The sequence below is a fragment of the Lontra canadensis genome, unplaced genomic scaffold (genome assembly GCF_010015895.1).
Source record: "Lontra canadensis isolate GAN:19392208 unplaced genomic scaffold, GSC_riverotter_1.0 scaffold18, whole genome shotgun sequence".
NCBI lineage: Eukaryota > Metazoa > Chordata > Mammalia > Carnivora > Mustelidae > Lontra > Lontra canadensis.
The window spans coordinates 12,441,087-12,463,376 of NW_022631012.1; the positions used below are offsets into that span (position 1 = coordinate 12,441,087).

Below are 22,290 nucleotides of genomic sequence, written 5' to 3' on the forward strand. Positions count from 1 at the left end.
CTCTAGGGATGTAGAATTTTACATAGTGTCACTAATTACCTAATATCATTTCTATACCTATAACTGGTTGGCATAGGGTGTTTCTGTGAGGGACGCTTTCTTTTCATTGTCTTCCTCATTATGTTATAAACGTTGTGAGTGTTATGGCCATGCCTATGAGTGCTTTTTGAACACTCCATAACTACCTAAATACTTATATGGAAACCGTGACTTGGGATGAGTAATAATGGGAAATTTACATGAAAGAGTAGATGGTGTTTAAAGCATTTATCTCATGGTAATGGTTTATCACCAGGTCCATCTACCAAAGGGATCTCAAATGCTTTCAGCCTCAGATGTGTGGGTCTTGATGCCAAGATGAAAAGGTCTTTCTTCTCATTTCAAGGCTGCCTCATAAACACTAGGCTATAGTATGTTCTGCAGACTAACAAGCTGAAGGATACAAAAGCTGACTGAGAAGGGGAAAGACCCTAAAATCAAAACATTCTGCTTCCTGTAAGATTATTGTCTTTATAATTCACATGTTCTAAGTATACCTATTTTTGCTTTTCTTCAAAGAAAAGATGCACAGATAAATTGGGGAGTCTCCAAAGCTCCAGACAAGTGGGATCACAATGGAATTTCTTTGAGTGCTTCCAAAATACTATGGTGATCATGGCGGTGATAATGGCAATGGTGAAACTCATTAGGCATTTACCGCACGCCAGGCACTGTTGTAGGAATTCTGCATTTAATAACTTGGAATGAGAACACTCAGAAAGCCAAAGAGAAAAATCTGAAGAAACCAACTTAATCCCAAAGCTCAGCTCACAACAGAACATTATTCAGCTCATTTTAAAAATGCCAAGTATTTCTTTCTTTATCTTAAATGTCCCAATGTAGCAGGACCTACTGGTTGAACATGAAATGGCATTTAATTTGCTTCTCATATATGTAAGTTACTTAATAATTTTAAAAATTACTTTCATCTTGCAATGATCTGGGAATATTTAGTTTTTTGGTTTTGTTAAATTTCACTGGGGTTTGTGGCTTAGTGAAATTTTAGGAAAACTGATGCTTTCCAAGTGCGATGGGTCATGATGTTTGAATGTTACTCTACTGTGTTCTGTTTTAGTTTATGTAAAGGATGAGGAGGACAAGAAAGAGCAAGAATGGCTCTGGAAGGCCTATGGCACAGCTGCATGTAGTGAATGGCAGGGCTGGCTGTAAGCTTTTGAAAGTATGGACCCTCCCTGTCCCTGTCTTTGCATCTCTAGCAGCTAGCATAGATCTGGCATGTGGTACTCAGCCAGTGCTTGTAAATTACTGAAGACCAAACTGTTGTAATTGAGTTTATGTAGCAGTTAAAAATGGTGGCAACTTCCACCCCCAACCTCCACTGGGCCTTGAATTAAAAAGAGTGTGTTGTTCTTGATGTTACATTTCTTCTGGCCCGGGTGTCACAAATCAAGCAAACGAGTCAAGTTATTCATTCCAAGAAAAGAAATCTAGATAATGTTAAGTGTTAGGATAAATGGGGGATAAGTAGTTATCTGATTTCTGTACAATTGTCATCAGATCCCCTATCGTCATCCTGACATTGGTTTGTTTTATAAAAATACAACGATGCATACGAAAATGTGCTATGTCTGTGATGTGATCTGACTGCATTCAATGGAGGACTTCTTGTCAACCAGGCCTCCTGAAGTCTATTTGTAGTAACAGGCAAGTCAGCGTTCTTATCGCATCCTCTACCTCATTGTATGACCTTGGGGAGGTTTCTAGGTCTATTTTTGGCTCAGTTTTCTCATATATGGACTGGGAATAATTACTTTGTAATGTTTTCTATTAGAGAATGATCTTAAAAGATCCTCAGCTAAGACTGTTTCTAATTTAAACACTGCAATTACTGGGGCTATAAAGTACATGACAGAGTTGGAATTGACAAACCTACAACATTATTTTCTTTAAAATATTTCTTCTGCATTTTGTTCACCATTTATACAAAGTGTATCATAAAAACAGATTTCTACTGTTATTTTTACTTTTGCTAAAAGAGCAGTGATTGAGTTATAGATTTCTAGATTTATCCTAATAAAGTAGGATGAGAACAGAATGGATTCTAGTAACTAACTATTCTGATTACTGGTTCTGAGGCCTCAGACAAGTTACCCAACCTCTCTGAGGCTGATTCCTTCATCTGCACAGCAAAAATAACATGTTTTACCTCCTAGAGTTGATGTAAGTATTTAAACAACAAAAAAAAGACAATGGGGGGGTAGAAGAGAAAAGATTATGTCAAATGCCTAGTCTTCAAAAAAATTTAGTTATATGATTACTTCCTAAATAAATGCTGCTAAGGGCCTGAAAGTCCTGGCTTTGAACCAAAAGTTTCTATTTTTTTGGAAGATATTTAAAATAATGCACATTATTAAGATAAGGTAATGATACACAGTTTTGGAAAATGAGGGAATGTATTCTTACCTAAAAGCTTAAAATATCCACCTGTTCAAATGAAAATATTTTTTCCTAATTGTAAAAATAAACAGTTAAAATATAGTCCTAAAGCCAATTTCGGAAGATTTTTTTCAGGTTGTTATGAAGGCAGTTAATCTTTTTAATTAGCAAAAGAATGAGGGCAGGGAACCTGTCTTAGTGTATCTAGCAGACATCGAGTGCCTAGCCATAGTAGGTGCTCAATAAATATTCATAGATTATCTGTAGACTATTCATAGAGAGTGTATAGATTTTTGAATCGGAGAGATTTGGTTTGAATTGTGGCAATCCGTTGGAATAATAGTAGCATCTATGTCCAGAGGTTATTAAAAGTGAAAGAGGTAACACATGAAAAGAATCTGGCACGTGTAATAAGATATATTCCCCTTAGTGTTGCTCATACTTTTGCTAATTTCATCATATTGCATGTTAAGATCAAATAGTTCTCCAAATGACCAGATTAATGAACCACCGTATGTATCCTACTTAGAGAGAGACCATCCATGTATTAAAATCCTACTCAGTAAATCTTTGGCTGATATCCCATCAGAGCAGCCAAACTGTTCAGGAAAAGTAATTCCTGCTTCAAGGCTTTTCTTAAAAAAAAAAAAAAAATCTGCATTACTTGTTCAGTTTTTCTGCATGTGGCTTTCGGTTGCCTTTTTAGCTAGTGACCCTGGATTTTAACTAATGAACTCCAGCTGTTCTTACTTTGCCTTCCATCCCTTCTCATTTAACCTCCTGTCTCCCTGGTCTCACATCCTTAAAGTTCTTACAGGAAAAATGGGACAGTGCCAGAGTTTTCAAATGAGGCCTCCTCTCTTCTGGAGGGGAGAGGGCTTCTCCAATAAGGGCTCCCAGCTTTTTTGGTGACGGAAAAAGAAACACTCATTGTTGGGAAATGGGTGCCTAACAGCCTCCAAAGTGTCAAAAATCCTCTTGCGGTTTTTCATATTATACAAGCAAAGCGTTCAGTAAGGTAAGTCCGTAAAACAAACACAGGAAGTCCACAGTTGAATACTAAATGTAATTGCAAACACCTGGGAGGGAGAGGCAATTCCTCCGTAAATATGTGATAAAAGAAACATCTACCATGAAGAACAATACAGATCCAGCTTTTCTGAACCACGCTGAGAGCCATCTGTTAGCAAAACTGGCAAAAAATTTTCATTGCTGAGTCAAATGTCAACCTGAAAAACTTGGCCGTGGGTACAATCTGAGCGAGGCAGGCCCGAAGTAATAGGCAAACCTGAACGCACAAAGGCAACACCATGAAAATGCAGGGAAGCTGGGCCAGAGGCTCTCCTATTATATTGGTGACCTGGGGATTTCTATTATGTTCAGAAATACCATTCAACCTAGCCACACATCTCTTTCTAAATCTGATCCTACTTTCATGGGGACCACTAATAAGTACATTAGTAAATGCAGCTTCTATTACATTAAACACTTAAAATCTTGCTTTCCTCCAGAATGCCCCTGATCCTACCGGGATGAATTTCTGTCTAACCTGACAGTCATTTGGTCCCTCTACTCGAATTCAAGATGATGTATTTCCCAGGGGCTCTAAAAGGGTTTTGAAAATGGCATCAAATTCAGTTATAAACTCATTTTCTAAATTGCTTTTTCCATGCCTGTTTGCATAACCCATCCTTCCTTGTTCAGTTCAGAATCTGACTCCATTAGCCACACCGAGACTCGCTGGTTCTCGTCTTCGTTTACGTCTTTTTTTAACCTCCATTACAACACTTGTAACTTGAATCATCTGTTCTGTTAAAACTGAAAATGACACAAAGATCAGGGCTTTTTCTTCTCATCCTTCACAAGGCCCACCAATATGTTGTGCAAATAGTGTGTGATCCAAAAAGAGGGGAAGATAAAGTAGTTAAAAGAGGAGAAAATGAAAGGGAAGAGCCATTTCTGGCTTTGATGGTTTGTTTGTTTGACTTTTTTTTTTTTTTTTTTTTTTTGGTTAAAAAGGATAAAAAACCTTTCATCTTTTTTTTTTTTTTTTTTTAAGATTTCATTTATTTATTTGACAGAGAGAGATCACAAGTAAGCAGAGAGGCAGGCAGAGAGAGATGGGCGGGGTGGGGGGGAAGCAGGCTCCCTGCTGAGCAGAGAGCCAGACTCGGGGCTCGATCCCAGGACTCTGGGATCATGACCTGAGCCGAAGGCAGAGGCTTCAACCCACTGAGCCACCCAGGCACCCCTCATCATTTTATTTTCAATGGTTCATGTAAAAGGTTAATAAATTGTATTTTAATTATTTATTTTCACTATATTGTCTTCTTGATTTTTTTTTGTTAAACATGGGGCTTGAACAAACAACCCTGAGATTAAGACCCGAGCCAAAAACAAGAGCCAGATGCTTAACTGATTGAGCCACCCAGGTGCCCACTTCTTGATTTTTATATTATAAATTATTAGTTATCCTGATAGTGAACAAGACATCCCTAAAAGAAAGGAACAAGAATGGAATAGTAATAGCCACTATTTGTGGAACTCTGTAAACGTGATAAGGGCTTTCAGATGCATGTTCTCCTTACAACTCAATAAAAGAGGTACTCTTATCCTCTTTCTACAATAAATGGGGTCTAAAACAGGTCAACTAATCAATCTACCCACATTCACACCATAGTAACTGGTGGATTTAGGATTCAAACCCAAGTCAATCTGACACCAGATGCCTCACCTACTTGCTGTACTGCCCAAGGTACAGAGAACATATAGAGACAATAAAAATTCACACCTTCCCGAAGAGTTTCTCAAATGCTATCTAAACAACTTATGATTTCCAGGTTAATTATTTATTGAGAATTTGTGTGCTTGCATTATTTTTCCTCTTCTACATAGACTTGTCAGGGTTACATAGACGTAGCCTTGGTGCTTTAGCATGGGACCCAACATGTAGAGGGTATTTAAGTGAATACACATTGAGTTCATAGTCTTGGGCAACTAATATAATCATTTTGAATCTTAATTTCTTCGAGAGTAAATAATAAAATGAGAGTATAAATATATTCCAAAAACAATTAGGAAGAATACAATTGCAATTATAATATTACTTCTAGAAATATCAAAAGCCAGATGCTGAATGGATAGGCTCAATGGACTTTTTTTTTTTTTTAACCAAATTGAGGACTTGTAAAACAGATCTCTTGGTTCTTACCTTCCCGAATAGCTGTAAACGGGACTCCTTCCTCCGCATTCATACTGATGACTTTTAGAGCCACTAGTTGTCCATTTATCCTAGAAGAGTGGGGTGGGGTGAGGGGGGAAGGGCACACATTTATTGAGATGGTTCATAGCAGTTCGTAGCAACAGTTTGTACCAAGGACAGTGTAACAAAAGTACCTTTCCTTCCAAATACATTCCAGCATGTGCATCCACAATGTTCTCAAAATAAACAGTTTTAAAAAGCCATATGTAAGTATACCAAAATTTTTTTTTCTTTTTACCAAAGTGGTAGAGGCTCATTATAGAAACTTCGGCAAATACCGAAAAGCACAGAACCCTGGCCCCCTCTCCCCAACCAAATCCTTCCTCGTAGTATTTCCATGTATCTTGTTCATTTCATTTCTCTTTGTGCACTTTAAGCCACCCTTATTTTCCACCTAAATTGTTCTAGTGACTTCCTAACAGTTTCCCTACTTGTATGTCTGTCTCTACCTCTACTGTGTACTCTCAATAGAGGAGCCCAGGGCATCCTTTTTAAGGAAAAGTCAGAACAAACCACTTGTCTGCTTAAAACCCACGGTTATCTTCACTTTTCACTCTGAAGGAAAGCCAAATTCTTACAACCATCTCCTAGGTGCACCTGATCTGCCCAGCCCCACCAGTAGTTCTCTCTCTCTCTTCCTTTCTCCTCTTATTCATCATTTTGTTCCCTGATGTAAGTGAAGTCTTGGAGAACCAAGATTTTCCTACGAGGATAAATACGTTGTTTTTCTTAAAGATTTTATTTATTTTTTTTTTGAGAGAGAGCACAGAAGGAGAGGGAGAAGCAGACTCCCAGACCGACGTGGGGCTGGAATCCAAGACCCTGGGATCATGACCTGAGCTGAACGCCCAACCGACTGAGCCACCCAGGCGCCCCTAAATATATGATTTTTAATCCAGTGGGATTCACATCATATTATTAATAACCTGCTTTTCCTCCATCTAATTTTTCTTTTATTCATTCTTGTCAAGTGTGGTATGTAATGAGATAATATTTCATCATATAAATATACTACTACAGTATGTTTATGCTTAGCTGCTTCCAAATGCTTTCAAATTGTTTCTTTGGGCCATTATAAAATATACAGTCACAGTCATGTTTGTAGCTCAATCTTTTCACACAGCCCCTATTCTTTCCTTAGGGTAGAGTTGGAATTGCTAAGTCAGAGTATGCTGCGTGTACATTTTTATTGTTTTGAACACATGTTCCCAAACTATGCCACAGAATGATTACAACGCTGACTGGTCATGTGAGTGGCCATTCCAGCACTTTCTTGCCAACACTGGGCAGGCATTTTATTTTCCTGTGTCTTTTCATTTTTTAGAGCAGTTTTAGATTTAAAGAAAAATTGAGATGATCACACAGAGAGCTCTCATATATCCCTCATCCAGTTTACCCTACTGTTAATATATTAGTATGATACATTTGTTATAATTAATGAGCCAATATGGATACAGTATTATTAACTAAAGCTTATAGTTTATTAAGAATTCTTTAGTTTTTTGCAGTAAGAATGTATTTCTTATTGTGGGTTGCGTTGTACATTGGTAAAATTTGGGGGTAGTGCAACATGATAGTAACACAGGAAAAGTCATAAAAGTACCAGACTCAAGGATTTTTCCCAATAAACTTATTTAATAATGATTTTTAAATTTCCAAATGCATGTAAGATATTCTCAACCGTGTTATAATAGAACAAAGTAGAAATAGCTGAAATATCCAACATTAGAACAACATAAAAATGTGTGGTACATCAACAGGATAGAATACTTTGAATTCATGACAATAGCTTAAGTCCAGAGACAGGTAGAAAGAGAAAATATTCATGATAAAATGAACAATAGAATACAAAATAGCAAGCACACCATGTTTATGACTTTAAATAATTTGTGTGCCTATGCAATTGCCGTACTAGAGTGATGGATTATGGAGGATTTTTAAGTTTTAAAAATGAATTTGTGGGGCACCTGGGTGGCTCAGTGGGTTGGGCGTCTGCCTTTGGCTCAGGTCATGATCTCAGGGTCCTGGGATCGAGCCCCACATCGGGCTTTCTTCTCAGCGAGGAGCCTGCTTCCCCTTCTCTCTCTGCCTGTCTCTCTGCCTACTTGGCGATCTCTCTTTCTGTCATATAAACAAAAATAAAATCTTAAAAAAATTTTTTTAAAAAATGAATTTGCGGGGCGCCTGGGTGGCTCAGTGGGTTAAGCCACTGCCTTTGGCTCAGGTCATGATCTCAGGGTCCTGGGATCGAGTCCCGCATCGGGCTCTCTGCTCAGCGGGGAGCCTGCTTCCCTCTCTCTCTCTCTCTCTCTCTCTGCCTGCCTCTCTGTCTACTTGTGATCTCTCTCTGTCAAATCAATGAATAAAATCTTTAAAAAAAATGAATTTGCTGTTACATATTCCTTTTTTTTCTTTTCTACAGCAGTTATAAGTTTCCTATGGTTTTCCAACTTGATTTCAAAATGTTTTCTTTTTATCTCTTAAAATAGATGTCACAATAAATATGTATACATTTATGAACTCAATTAATTTATCTTAGTCTTTTTGGAAGTTGAGATATAATCAACAGATAGCATTTGGAGGTCCATGGTGTACAATGTGTTGTTTTGATACATTTGTATATTGCAGTATGACATCAGGATTTCTTTAGTTTTTACCTAATGTCCTTTCTCTGTTTCAGGATCCCATCTAAGATGCCACATTACATATAGTTGTCATGTCTCTTTAGGCGCCTCTCGGTTGTGACGTATTCCCAGACTTTCCTAGTTTTTGATGACCTTGACCGTTCTTGAGGAGTACTGGTAAAGAATTTTGGAGGCTACCTCTCTACTGGGATATTTCTGATGTTTTTCTTATGATTAGATTGGGGTTATGGATTTTGAGAAGGTAAAGTGCCATTTTCATCACATCATATTACCATGTCAGAATTTGAGACAGACACAGGAAACTATCATGAAGATGGTTAAGGGTACATACTGTCATCAGAATTCATGGCTTTTGACAGTGACCTTAATCAGTGAGGTAGTGTCTGTCAGGTTTCTTCACTGGTTATTCTTCCCCCACTCCTTATCCACAGTGTACTTTTGGAAGAATGTCGCTATGACTAACCCACACTTGACTTCAGTTACTTACATAAATTATTTGAAATTCTTCTGCACAGGACATTTTCTCTTCTCTCCCATTTATTAATTTACTGAGTCATTTATTCATAGCAGTGTAGACTCATAGATATTTCTTTTACACCCTGGGTTATAATCCAATATTAGTTTATTATGTTGCTCACATTGTTCCAGCTTTATCTTTTGGGAGCCCTTTCAGTTGGCTCCTGTGTCCCTTTGACATATCCCCATAAATATGGGGTTTGTTTTTTGGAGGGTCATACATCTATCTTCATTTTTTAATGTCTATTTAATTTGCCTGAAAAGGATTATCACATTTTAATTTCTATTTCTTTAACTAATCGTGGACCTGAGTTTTCTTAAGTTTATTGGTCTTTTCTATTCTTTCGTGATTTGCCTATTTGCCCATTTTTAATTGATATTTTTTGCATATACTTTTCACCAGTTTATTTTGTCTGCTTTCACATGTCAATAAAATTTTGAGCTTTAAAACTTTTGTGAAGTCCAGTATTTTCCAAAATGTTTTACTCAGGGCTTACCTCTGTGACATTCTTCCCATCCCCCTCCAAACCAATTTTTTGGTCAAACATGTTTAGAAAATGCTTTATACTTTACAAATTTTCTTAATCTTTCTTAGACAGTCATGGAATACATGAACATTTTAAAGATGCTGAGAGTACTTGTAATAAAGAATCACATTTTTTATTTTGTTTTAGGTTTCCCTGCAAAGATTTGACAATAGTAAGTGTTTCAATGAAACATCTACTAAGGGCTCTCAGAACTAGGGCTCCCTAGGACATACATGGGTAATTGAGGCACCATGGACACTTCCGCTCTTCTCTAAAGGGCTCCGACTTCAGTATGATGTGTAGATAGATCTTTCTAGCCCAAAGATTACACAGAATTTCTTTACCTATTCCCCTAGTTCTTATCTTTTCTTTTTCATTTATCTCTTTAATTTACTAGGAATTCATATTGTGTATTTACCTTTTCCAAGTTAGTAACGACCATCCCAGCTTCATTATTGGACTGTTTTCTTTTCCCTGATGATTTGACAAGTTACCATGATCATGTATATATTAGATCTCACTGATACTGGGTCCGTGACTGTTCTGGACTTTAGAAATATTTATTTCTTTGATCTGTCTTTTCTTATACTACACTTTTCTTATACTCCACTGTTATCGTAGCTTTTTAACATATTTATATTAAAACTTGAAATTAAAGAATCACTGACACCTTTGTAGTATTAAATTTTCTAACCCAGATATTCTGTACTTACTATAGTCTCTGGAATAATCCATAAGACCTTATACACCTGGTAGACTACAATTGCACCTGTTCCTTGTCCTCATCTCTTTCCCCCCTTCCCTCCAATGTCCTGCCTGTTCCTGCCTCTGGAATTTGTTGCTTGCTATTCCCTCTGCCTGAGGATCTCTCCCACTGCTCATGTACATGGCTCATGCCTCATCTTTGTCAGAGTCTGTTTTCAAGTGTTCCCTTCTCATACTACTATTTAAAATAATCATCTCCCACCTCACTCTGGGACCCCTAACCCTTCACTGTTTTATTTTTTTCCAAAGCACTTTTCACTCTTTGACAGACTCAGTCTTTCGTTAATTTGTTTATTGCCTATCTTACCCTGACCAGTATGTACCCTCCAAAAGAGTATTTGGTCTCCTTTGTTCTCCAATGACCATTTGTTGGCTGAAACAGTGTCTGGCACATAGTAGGTGCTTAATAAATGTAGAATAAAGGTTCCTGGCTCTTTCTCAGGTCTAATGTCCCTTACTAAATCTTTGCCCATTTTTGGATACTAAAGATTTTTTTGTTGATATATTTTTTTAAGATTTTATTTATTTGACAGAGAGAGATCACAAGCACGCAGAGAGGCAGGCAGAGAGAAAGGAGGAAGCAGGCTCCCTGCCGAGCAGAGAGCCCGATGCGAGGCTCGATCCCAGGACCCTGAGACCATGACCTGAGCTGAAGGCAGAGGCTTAACCCACTGAGCCACCCAGGCGCCCCTTTTGTTGATATTTTAAGAGTCACTTCCCTTTCTATATTTTCTATTAAATGGTTATTGCTAATAAATAAGATGGCTTTTGATAAGTGTATTTTGATTTGGTAACTGATCACCTTACTGTTCTTGCTTCCTGCTTCTATTGGTTTCTTGGGTGATTCCCTTGGGTTTTTTAGGTAGACAGTTCTGTATTCTACAAAAATTATATTCAGTCTTCTTTTTTTCTGCCATTGCATTGAATAGAATACTTATGATAATCTTTAACAGTAAAGGATAATGAGCAGTCTCACCCTCTCTCTAACTTAATGGGGATGTCTCTAGCATTTAACAAAAAAGGTATGTGATCGATGATTTGAAATATTCTATATCAAAATGAGGAATTATCATTCTATTCCTATTTTGCTCAGAGTTTTAAAAACTAGTAACTGGGGACACCTGGGTGGCTCAGTGAGTTAAAGCCTCTGCCTTCTGCTCAGGTCATGATCCCAGGGTCCTGGGATTGAGCCTCGAGTCGGGCTCTCTGCTCGGCAGGGAGCCTGCTTCCTCCTCTCTCTCTACCTGCCTCTCTGCCTACTTGTGATCTCTCTCTGTCGGATAAATAAATAAAATCTTTTAAAAAAACAAACAAACTAGTAACTAACTGATGTTGAATTTATTTGGCATCTATCGCTATGATATTTTAAAACTTATTTTTAAGTGATAAATGTAATGCTTTTGTGGTAAGGAATAAAGGGAAAAATCTGAGTAATCTCTTTCTCCACCACAGTTTCAACCACTAGAAGTAACTACATTTCACAATCTCTTGTGCATTTTTCCAGACTCCTCTAAGCGCAGATAAATTTATACATGCATAGTACATCAGAGTGTTTTTTTTTTCCTAATTGAGAGTATAGGGTATATATTATTCTGTAACTTGCTTTTGTCTTTTAGAATATTGGACACTTTTCTTTTTTTTTTTTTTTAAAGATTTTATTTATTTATTTGACAGAGAGAGATCACAAGTAGGCAGAGAGAGAGAGAGAGGGAAGCAGGCTCCCTGCTGAGCAGAGAGCCCGATGCGGGGCTCGATCCCAGGACCCTGAGATCACGACCTGAGCTGAAGGCAGATGCTTCACTGACTGAGCCACCCAGGTGCCCCTAAACAAGTATTTCTAATGTATTTTTTATCCTATTACTCAGGCGAGTCTCTTGAAAGACATATTTTATATTCTTAGTTTCTAAGATAATCTATGGAATTCAATTAAACAATATATTTTAAATATTTCCCTAAAATCCTGTTTCAGCGTGTAAAAATAATAACCTGATTACTAGAATAATAGTCTTGCACTATTTATATTATATTTTTAAGATGAATGTTTAAATATTATTGAGTCATTATTTTTCTCCACTGGAGTAACATAAATTAAAAAAAAAAAATCAGACCTCTGACTTACCCACCTTGACTAAAAAAGCAATGACGTTCATGAATCTTTCACGTATATTTAACAAACTTTGCTGACCAAAATGGGCCTGAGCCTTCTAGATTAGCATCATTTTTATTCTGCAGCCATTTTGTGTATTTTGCAAGTGTACAAACCCCAGAACTAATCCTTTTCTGCATTTATCATACTTCGTAGACACCAACTTCAGTTTCCTCTAGGAAGGTAAAGCAAGAAGGAAGGAGCAAACGTAGGGCTGCCATTGCAAACCTCTGTCATGGTGCCTTAGGGAGAGATAAGAAAACCCTTGAGAGACTGCCCTTGGGAAGAGCAGTGCTTGTTCCTTGGGTCCATAATAGAAAGACTCTCCTTCGAATCGAGTAGAAGAGAGAAGCTGATAAACATCTCAGGGGGCTGATTTTAATGAGGGCAAGAGAAGTTCATTTTTCTTACAAGTTTCCTTAAGTCATCATGTCTCTCCCTGTTCACTATGGTATCTTACATGGGTCCCGAACTTCGACCCTGTGTCCCCCAGCTCTATAATTTCCAATGAGAGGGGCGGGAGCTCATCTGCAGAGTCTATCCCAGCATGAGTCACTCACCTGCTAATCCCCTTGTAAACTGTAGCATAAGAACCTTCACCCAGCTTCTCCAAGTTCAGGTAAGATGATGCTGCCCCAAAAGGGAGGCTCTTCTTCTGCTTGGGCAGAATGGGGAGGGGTGAGAGGTGGGAGAGAAAGAAAGAGCCCTTTTTATTTTAAGGTTCACTTTCCCCACCCCCCACCCCCCAGAGAAATTAGACAGCACTGCCAGAGTATACTTGGAAAGACCCTCTCCGTAACTGCCCGGGGAGGGGGGTCGACCTCCCTAGACAAACACATATTAATTCTTCATCTGCATCAGCTGTTGACTCACCCACTGAAAACCCTGCCTCAGATCCTCTTCCTGAAAAGAATCACTGTTACTCCGTGGCCTTTTACTCTGGAACTTCCGGGCACGGACAGCCCGAAATCCCCTGGGGTGAAATGAAGTCATGGAACATGATGCTTCTTTTAGGTCTGTCAGCTGGAGAAAAAGGAAAGTACAGGAATAAAATGTATGCAGTCAAGACTCAGTGGCTGACAAAACCTATTTTTTCTTCATTTGTCTGATTGTCACTCTTCAGATGTTTTCTAAGCCTCCTACACCGCCCCCCCCCCAAAAGCAAGTCTTTTCCTGAAAGCCAGATCCTTAAAAAAGACCATGATGATATCAAGTGCAGAAACTCTACATTCTTTCTTCACTTAAAAATATGTCTTCAACACTTCAGTTAACCTAAATCTCTCTGATGGACGGTTTCCAATTTTTCTCTGTTTAACTCGCCTTTTTTTCCCCATCATGTCCTCTTAATTTATCTTTTTTGGGGGGGACGATTTTTCTCGTGTGTCATTGCTAATAACCATAAGTTAATCATCAAGATTTTGAATCCATAGCCTACCAATACTGCAGTTTGCTTTCTGAGGCTCAGCGCTGTAATTTAATACTTGAGAGATTACAAGAGAATAACTACTTTCTCAACTTCAAGTCAGCTGAGTTTTGTGCGGCCCGAAGCACACGATTGTTTTTCCCTGTTGGTTTACAAGAACATCCACAAATTTGATAACAACGGCCATAAATTCTCTATGGCTTTAATAGGATTTTCCTTTTATTGGTTTAGACCCACCGCAGAAAAATCTGACCCTGCTTCAGAAAGGGAGTCTCTGAATTCCTCCATTTATCAACAGAGGAAGATGCTGCTGGGAGACAGATACCTCGATCGCAGCCTCCGCGGGCTCGGGCACAGGCGCTGTCCTCTGGCAGCTGTGCGCATCGCCTCCCTCCCAACAGCGATGGCAGCTGCCTCCAGGCTGGAGAGTCTTTGTACACAGCTCTTGACCCATAATCTTCCAGGTTCAAGGAGAAAACCCGCACTTGAACCTCTCCCCTCTGCCTCTCCCGTCCTCCTTCGCTCCCTTTTTGCCGGAGGTCAGCAAGGCTGGAGCTTTCATATGACTCACATGAGGGCTCTGAGTGGAGGAGCCTCATGACTTCAGCAGTTTTTCCCCATCACGGCAAAAAGCTACATCCGAAAGGTGGCCGCCTGCATTCTTCTGTGCGCAACTGGAAACAGGACAGCTAATATCGGCTGCAATCAATTTTGGCACCAAGTCCTTCTTCCAGGCGCAAGTTAGGGCTGTTACCATACACAGCTTTGGTGAATTTACGTTGCTTAGCCATGTAAATGATCATGATATTTATTAGGCTTCCTGGGAGCTAAAGTGAAGAGTATTTTCTCCCTGCCTTTCAACTGAAAGCATTTTACTTCTCAGACTAAAATAAATTTGCAGCCTAGCCAACTTTAAGTAGTCAAAGAAACCACAGAATCACAGAATAGGAAGATATCTTCATCTCTTTGCTTCCAGCAATAGTGTACAATATCTAAGAGTCCCACAGGGGTAGTCATTCATTCATTGATTCGAAAATGATCTGGTGAGCACCTGTGTTGTTTTTACTATACAGACAATGGTGTTACCCAGTGGTGGGGAGAGAGGAGTTTGCATGAAATATCTTCTTCTCTCCCTCTCTTCTTCCCACTCCCCTGGCCCTTCTTGCCACATAAATGTAATTAATGGTTACTGAATTAATAGCATGACATGTCAAGGAACTAACTTGATTTACTTTGTAGTCTTTGAGCAGAAATGTTTTTTCCTCATACACTCCTAATATTATTGTCACTATAATGTACTAACCAGAGTGAGACAGAATGTAGAATATACACACACACATAATCAGGATCATTGAGGGAAAAAGTTTAATCATGTCTAGTACTACAACAATATTTTTGTATGTTTGATACCTGAACCTCAATAGTTAAAAAAAAAAAAACCCTTTCAGAGAATTTAATGATGAGTATGATTGAAGATTTATTTCAAAATTGCCACAAGAGAAGAGATGGTAAAACAGGCCAACTTAAAGATTCACTTAAATTGTAGATTTTTCTTTTTAAGATTTTATTTACTTATTTGACAGAGAGAGAGAGAGCACAAACGGGGAGCGGCAGAGGGAGAGGGAGAAGCAAGACTCCCCACTGAGCAGGACACCTGATACGGGGGCTCGATCCCACAACCCTGAGATCATGACCTGAGCCAAAGGCAGACGCTTAACTGACTGAGCCACCCAGGCGCCCCAAATTAGAGACATTTAATTTTTCTAAGATTTTATTTATTTATTTGAGAGAGAATGAGTGAGAGAGAGCATGAGAGAGGAGAAGGTCAGAGGGAGAAGCAGACTCCGCAAGGAGCTGGGAGCCCGATGTGGGACTCAATCATGGAAGTCCGGGATCATGACGGTTGCCCAAGGCAGTTGCTTAACCAACTGAGCCACCCAGGCGCCCAGAGACATTTAATTTTTAAAAAAAGTGATGAGTTAAACTATACATAAAGAAACTATTTATTTAAAGGCTCTTAAATCTTTGACCAACAATTGACAGAGAGTGAAATAAGTTAATTTCCCAGAATACTTAATTCCATTAGAATTTGTCATAATTTGATTATAATACATTTTATGAGAAATGCTGATTTTTGCTTACAAGGAGGTTGTGAATTTTATCGTACCCAGGCCAAGTTTGAGACAGTTTTTCTTTATTACTCTCTAATTATCATAGGTTTCAGATTTTTTAAATGGCTAGCATTTTTATTTGCTAGGAGGTTATTTACCTAAGACTCAAATTGCTTAAAGAGAATAGTCTAATGCTTAAGGCTTAAAATATTATGTTTAGGCTTAAAATGCTATGTTCAGATACTAGATGGGCTGCTCAAGGAAGTTGTGAAATACGCTACAGAATTTTCTTTTCTTTTCTTTTTTAAAGATTTTTTAAAATTTTTTGTTTTATTTCTTTGAGAGAGAGAGAGAGAGATAGCACAATCTGGGGGAGAGGCAGAAGGAGAGGGAGAAGCAGACTCTGCACCAAGCAGGGAGCCCGATGAGGGGCTCGATCCCAGGACACTGGGATCCTGACCTGAGCCGAAGGCAGATGCTTAATGGACTGAGCCACCCAGGTGTCCCCACTTCAGAATTTTCGAAAATAAGATAATTTATGGTCTTATTTAAAGTCAAGGAAAAATATTAGATGCCTTCTTGAGATGTTTTCTAGTTTTCTGCCCAAAACAAATTTTGTTATCAAATATTTCTAAGGACAGAAGATTTAGATGATTTCATATTTTTCCTCCAAATTTTTATTTACATTCCAGTGAGTTAACATGTAGTGTAATATTGGCTTCTGATGTAGAATTTAATGATCCATCACTTACAACATGCAGAGCTCTTCACAAATGGGTTTCATTTTGAATTGTGAATCAGGCCCAGTTTCTGCATCCCTCTGGGTTGGGGCGACCTATCTCAGCAGCTGGGTCAGCTTCATGGCTGGAGAAGCCCACTACACTGTTGTCTTTCTTTTCTTTTCTTTTTTTTTTTTTTTTTAAGAGAGAGAGAAAGAGCACAAGCAGGAGGAGCAGGCAGAGAGAGAGGGAGAGGCATATGGGTCTGGATCTCAGAACTCTGAGATCATGACCTGAGCTGAAGGCAGATGCTTAACTGGCTGAGCTACGCAGGCATCCCATTCTATCTCTTGAAGTGTGCTGCTGTTACTGCTACCTCCCCCATCACCAAAGAGCCCTCACTCATAGAGTCACTGACAAGGAGAGACCTTCATGCCTAGCCACCCGCCTGCCAGGGCCAGGTAACGCAATTAAGAAAGGAGGAAGTCCCATGGAGTGCCTTCCGCCATTATGATGCCAACAATGACTATTGGGAGGTAAGACCAGATGAAACAGCTCCATGCACTAGCATCTCCCTCCTTCACTGCTTTGCTACCTTTGCCCCTTGCTTCTAATTCCCTGGGATTGCACATGACTCCCCACCCTCAAAATTATTCAGTGTTAGCATGTAAGCTTTTGCTTCAGGCTCTATTTCTGGGGAATCTGTGTTAAGACAAATCGTAGCCATTTTTTAACTGGCAGTAAAATTATAGGTTGTAGACAATTTCAGACTTGATTCTTCTGCCCTACATTTTTGGAGTCCTTTTTGCTTTCTCACTGGCTGGGAATTCGAAGTACTATATTTAGTTGAGAATTTACCCTTTTCCCAATATTTGCATTCTGTCTAAATTTGGCCAGATTATTAGTAACTATGGTTTAATTATAACCGTTCTAGAATATGTAGATTATCACAAGCATTCAACAAACAATAACATGACGAATAATGTGATGTTTGTCAGAAACATTAAAAATAAACATCTACACAATGGAGTAATATACAGCTATAAAAAAGAGAGAGCTCTACATAATGACAGGCAGTGATCATCAAATATATTGTGAAGTGGAGAAAGCAAAGTGCTTTTGTGTGTTTTTGAGACAAAGGAATGAGGAGAAATAAATTGTAGTCAGTAATTTTATTAATATTACTGCTATTACTTTGAAACTGTTATTGGTGTATTTTAGGATTAAACAAATAAATAATTATGATAATGTCATCAGAGCTAAATTTTCAGCATAAGACAAAATAGGCATAAGTATCATATTAAACAAATCAGGTAGAAGTCATGTGATTTTTTTCTTTTTAAGTAATCTCTATCCAATGTGGAGCTTGAACTCACAACCTCAAGATTCAGAGTCACATGCTCTACTGACCAAGCTAGGCAGGCAGCCCAAAATCAAATTCAATTTGATTTGGAAATACCGATACAGACTTCTGATTTTTTCCTAAAAAAATCTCTGTCAGCCAAAAGACCTAGAAACAACGATGGCCCAACAGTAATGACTAGTGATCAATTTGTGATCCCTAAATACCAGTTTCCATTAAAAGGAACCAAGCATCCATGGAGAAATGGTGGCTAGATATCTAGAACATGAAATCTTACTAAGAAGTTATCAAGAAAGATGTTCTCAAACTGATGGTCACCAGAAGAGAGGTGGGCAGAGGGTTGGGTTAAATGTATGATGGGGATTAAGGAGTGCGCTTGTGACGAGCCCTTAGTGACGTATGGAAGTGTTGAATCATTGTATTGTACACCTGAAACTAATATCACGCTGTATGTTAACTAACTGGAACTTAAATAAAAACTTAAAAAAAGAGAGAGAAAGCTGTCCCAGGCTCATCTAATGCCAAAGGGGTTCATGTCAAAAGGATATAGGAGCCAACTTGAAGGGACTCCCATTTGGTTTAAGATGGAACAATGTGAGTATCAAAAAGAATAATAACTTCAAGGGATTGAAACATGTGAACTACATAAAATCCGTGAATTTATCTAAACAAAGTTGCCACCTGGAGGTTTCTTAGTGTACCAGTTCATGACTCTGAATATTGATGAATAAAGGGGAAAAATCAAGTATATTTTGTCTTTTATATACATACTGTTTTTCCAGGGTTATCAGATAATTAGTGAGGGGGAAATTCTTTCTTATAGAAGAATTCCAGCTAATAAATAAAGAAGAAATGATAAAAGTAGGAAGTTCAGTCTTATTCAATAGTAGAGCTAAGCAGCAATCATCAATGGAGGCTAAGATCATTAGGTGAAAGACTGATAAGGAACTTTGTAATGAAAGGTCAGGTTGACACCATCCGAGGTCGATGACCAGTCTTAGTTTTACTAAACTTGGGGTACCCAGACATTAGTACCAGGAAGCATACAGCATCATCTGTGATGTGTTTTTGGCTAAAGAAAAAAATTTAACCTGAATCTCATCAAGTGTCTAAGATCTAAAACCAAATTATAAGAAGTACAGGGGACGGGTGCCTGGGTGGCTCAGTGGGTTAAAGCCTCTGCCTTCAGCTCAGGTCATGGTCCCAGGGTCCTGGGATCGAGGCCCGCATTGGGCTCTCTGCTCAGCAGGGAGCCTGCTTCCTCCTCTCTCTCTGCCTGCCTCTCTGCCTACTTGTGATCTCTCTCTCTGTCAAATAAATAAATAAAATCTTAAAAAAAAAAAAAAGAAAGAAGTACAGGGGACAGGGAAGTTAAGTAAACCATCACAAAGCAAATAGCCAAATCAGAAAGGACAAAGACCTTGATTTCTCTAACAAATCAAAGGCATACAAAAAAGTGAATTATGAAGTCTTAAGAGACACAACAAACAGGCAATGTGCAGACCTTGTTTGGATCCTGACTTGAACAAATCAGCTAGAAAATGACATTTCTTTCTTCGCCAGCTTGATTGAGGTATAATTGACAAATAAAAATTGCATATATAGAAGGTGTACCAGGCAACACCTTGTACAGATGTATATACATTGTGAAATGTTCACCACAATCAAGTTAATTAACATCTCTTTCTTGCCACCCATAGTTAACTTTTTTCTTTTTTTTTTTAGCAAGAACAATTAAGGTCTCTCCTGGAGGGAAAAAATTTAAAAACAATCTACTCTCTTATCAAATCTCAAGTACACAGTACAGCCTTATTAACTGTAGCCATCCTGCCATACACGAGATTTCCAGAACCTACCCATCCTGGGTATCTGAAACTTTGCAGCCTTTGATAAACATTTCCCCATTGCCTTTGCCCCCGGCCCCTGATAACCACTGTGAAAGGACACTTCTGAAACAAATATGGAAATTTAGATATGGTACTAGATAATCTTAAGAAGAATTTTTTTTAGTTTTGTGTGGTGAATATGTTTTTAAAACAATCCTACAGTTACAGTTGCCTGCTGAAGTATTTATGGGTAGAATGACATAATTTCCTTGTTCTAAATATTCCAGAAAAATAGTGTTGGGGATAAAAAAAACCCACAGTTGGTGAAATGCTGATGGTTGTTTAAGATCGATGATGGCTATCTGGAGGTTCGTTTTTGTGTTTAAGAATTTTCTAGAAAGTAGAAAAAGAACAATATTTTTAAAACCACATTCACTTGAAAGCTACACATTTGGATTATTTATATGTTTACATTCCTGCCTACTTCCAACAAAGCAGGGGAGGCTTTCATAAAAGTACAGAAATAATAATCGTAAATAATAATAGCAATGGCGACCACATCTGTCCCAGACCCCATGCTGATCCTCCAACTCCACAACAGTGAGTAGGTACCATTATTATCCTCACTTGATCACGCAATAACTGAGTCTTAGAGAGTTTAAATAACTTTCTCAAGGTTACTAAACTAGCAAATAGAAAATCTTATAAAGTTACCCAGACGACCAAATTTACCAAGTTTTACTGAATGAGAACACACTGCTAATAGTATTTGCACAAAGAGCACAAAATCTCAGTTTCATCGCATTCCTCATTAATTATTAGGCCCAAATTTAAATTAGTTGTTATATTCAGGATGAACGAGTAATAGCTAAGTGACTCTAGTTCATGAAGCAGGAGGAGAAAGACATCATCTTTGCTTCAAATGAAAGCAGTAGAGGGGCACCTGGATGGCTCAGTCAGTTAAGTGCTGGACTTCTGATTTTGGCTCAGGTCATGATCTCAGGGTCGTGAGATTGAGCCCCATGTCAGGCTCCACGCAGGGCACGGAGCCTGCTTGGGATTCTCTCTCTCCCTCCCTTTGGCCCTCCATGCCCCACCCCCACCCCCGATTCGCACGTGCTCTCTCCAGATCTCTTTCTAAAAAGAGAAAAAGCTATAGAGTGAGTTTCTTAAATCAAATGTCTTCCTTCTTGCTGGAGTAGCTTGACTTGAAACTTATACATGCTGAGAGTGCTGTCTTCTGACAACAAACAGAACTGCAAGCATACAGAATCTGGGTCTCCTTTGTTCCTTTACTTGGAGCTCTTTATTCACATCATATTACTATCGCATATCAGTGTGCTATTTGTTTACGTGCACTTAGTTTCCGCAATGATGGTGATGGCATACATTCTAGCGTTACCTTCTATTTCCAGTGCCTTCAAGAAAGAATAAGGTTCAACACTGATGAGTTAGGGGTGCCTGGGTGGCTCAGTGGGTTAAGCCTCTGCCTTCGGCTCAGGTCATGATCTCAGGGTCCTGGGATCGAGCCCCGCATCAGGCTCTCTGCCCAGCAGGGAGCCTGCTTCCCCGCCGCCCCCACCCCCCTTCCTCCCCCAACCCCCTCTTCCCCACCTCGGCCTGCCTCTCCGTCTACTTGTGATCTCTCTCTGTCAAATAAACAAATAAAACCTTAAAAAACAAAAACAAAAACAAAATACTGATGAGTTACTGAGAAAGTACACGGAGCACAATGACCACGGAGCACAGATTCTTACTGATTTAGAAAACAATTTCTAGAGCCCTGGGAATTTCTGCTCAGAAATGTCAAATGTCCCAGTTACCAGTTTCCTAGCTTAAGTTCTGTGCTATTGGCTCTGATATTAGATTCCTTCCTCTCATTGGGGCTCTCCCCACATCCTGGCCTTTGCTTCTGAAAGAGCAGTTGACCTGCTGTGGATTAAAACTATAACTACAGATGGAACGCTCGAGAATGCTGAGTGATTCCGTTTGTGAAGATCCACATTCTAAAACTACTGGAAAGAAATGATAGGTTAAAAAAGACATTTCATGAAAGGTACAGAAATCTAATTGCAAGGGTTCTTGTGACAGGATGACTTAGCTTGCCAAACTATGCAATGACACTGAATGCTATACCTAAGAAGGACCGATGGTCTAAAATTGTAGGAATCCTTGGGAAATCCATAGGTGCTTCTACAGATCAGATGTTTTCTCTCTGTTGTTCTTTGCATTTGTATGATTGTTCATTTGTTTTAATTTCTTGAGTTTGAATGCGTTAAAACAAATTCCATAAATGACTTATATTGATGATTTAGTGCCCACTGAAATGGGCATTAAATGTATGTTATTTATTTATTTATAAAGATTTATTTATTTGAGAGAGAGAGAGAGAGAAAATGAGAGACAGAGCACGAGAAGGGGGAGGGTCAGAGGGAGAAACCGATTCTCCACTGAGCAGGGAACCCAATGTGGGACTCAATCCTGGGACTCCAAGATCATGACCTACCTGAACCACATGGCAGTCACTTAGCCAACTGAGCCACCCAGGCGT

The 22,290-nt window shown here is 38.8% G+C and overlaps 1 protein-coding gene across 2 annotated transcripts in view; it reads right to left on the reverse strand.

Annotated features, from left to right (window-relative positions):
- CDK15 (cyclin dependent kinase 15) overlaps positions 1–14,225 on the reverse strand; it is an 80,298-nt gene extending 66,073 nt beyond the window's left edge. For both annotated transcript variants that reach the window (XM_032860065.1, XM_032860066.1), the window contains exons 1-4: positions 14,046–14,225; positions 13,171–13,320; positions 12,858–12,952; positions 5,648–5,727 (exon numbers count right to left, since the gene is read on the reverse strand). In XM_032860065.1, coding sequence (XP_032715956.1) covers positions 5,648–5,727; positions 12,858–12,952; positions 13,171–13,320; positions 14,046–14,174 — 454 coding nt within the window. In that variant the 5' untranslated portion in view covers positions 14,175–14,225. The remainder of the gene's footprint in view (positions 1–5,647; positions 5,728–12,857; positions 12,953–13,170; positions 13,321–14,045) is intronic.
- Positions 14,226–22,290: the final 8,065 nt, after the last annotated feature.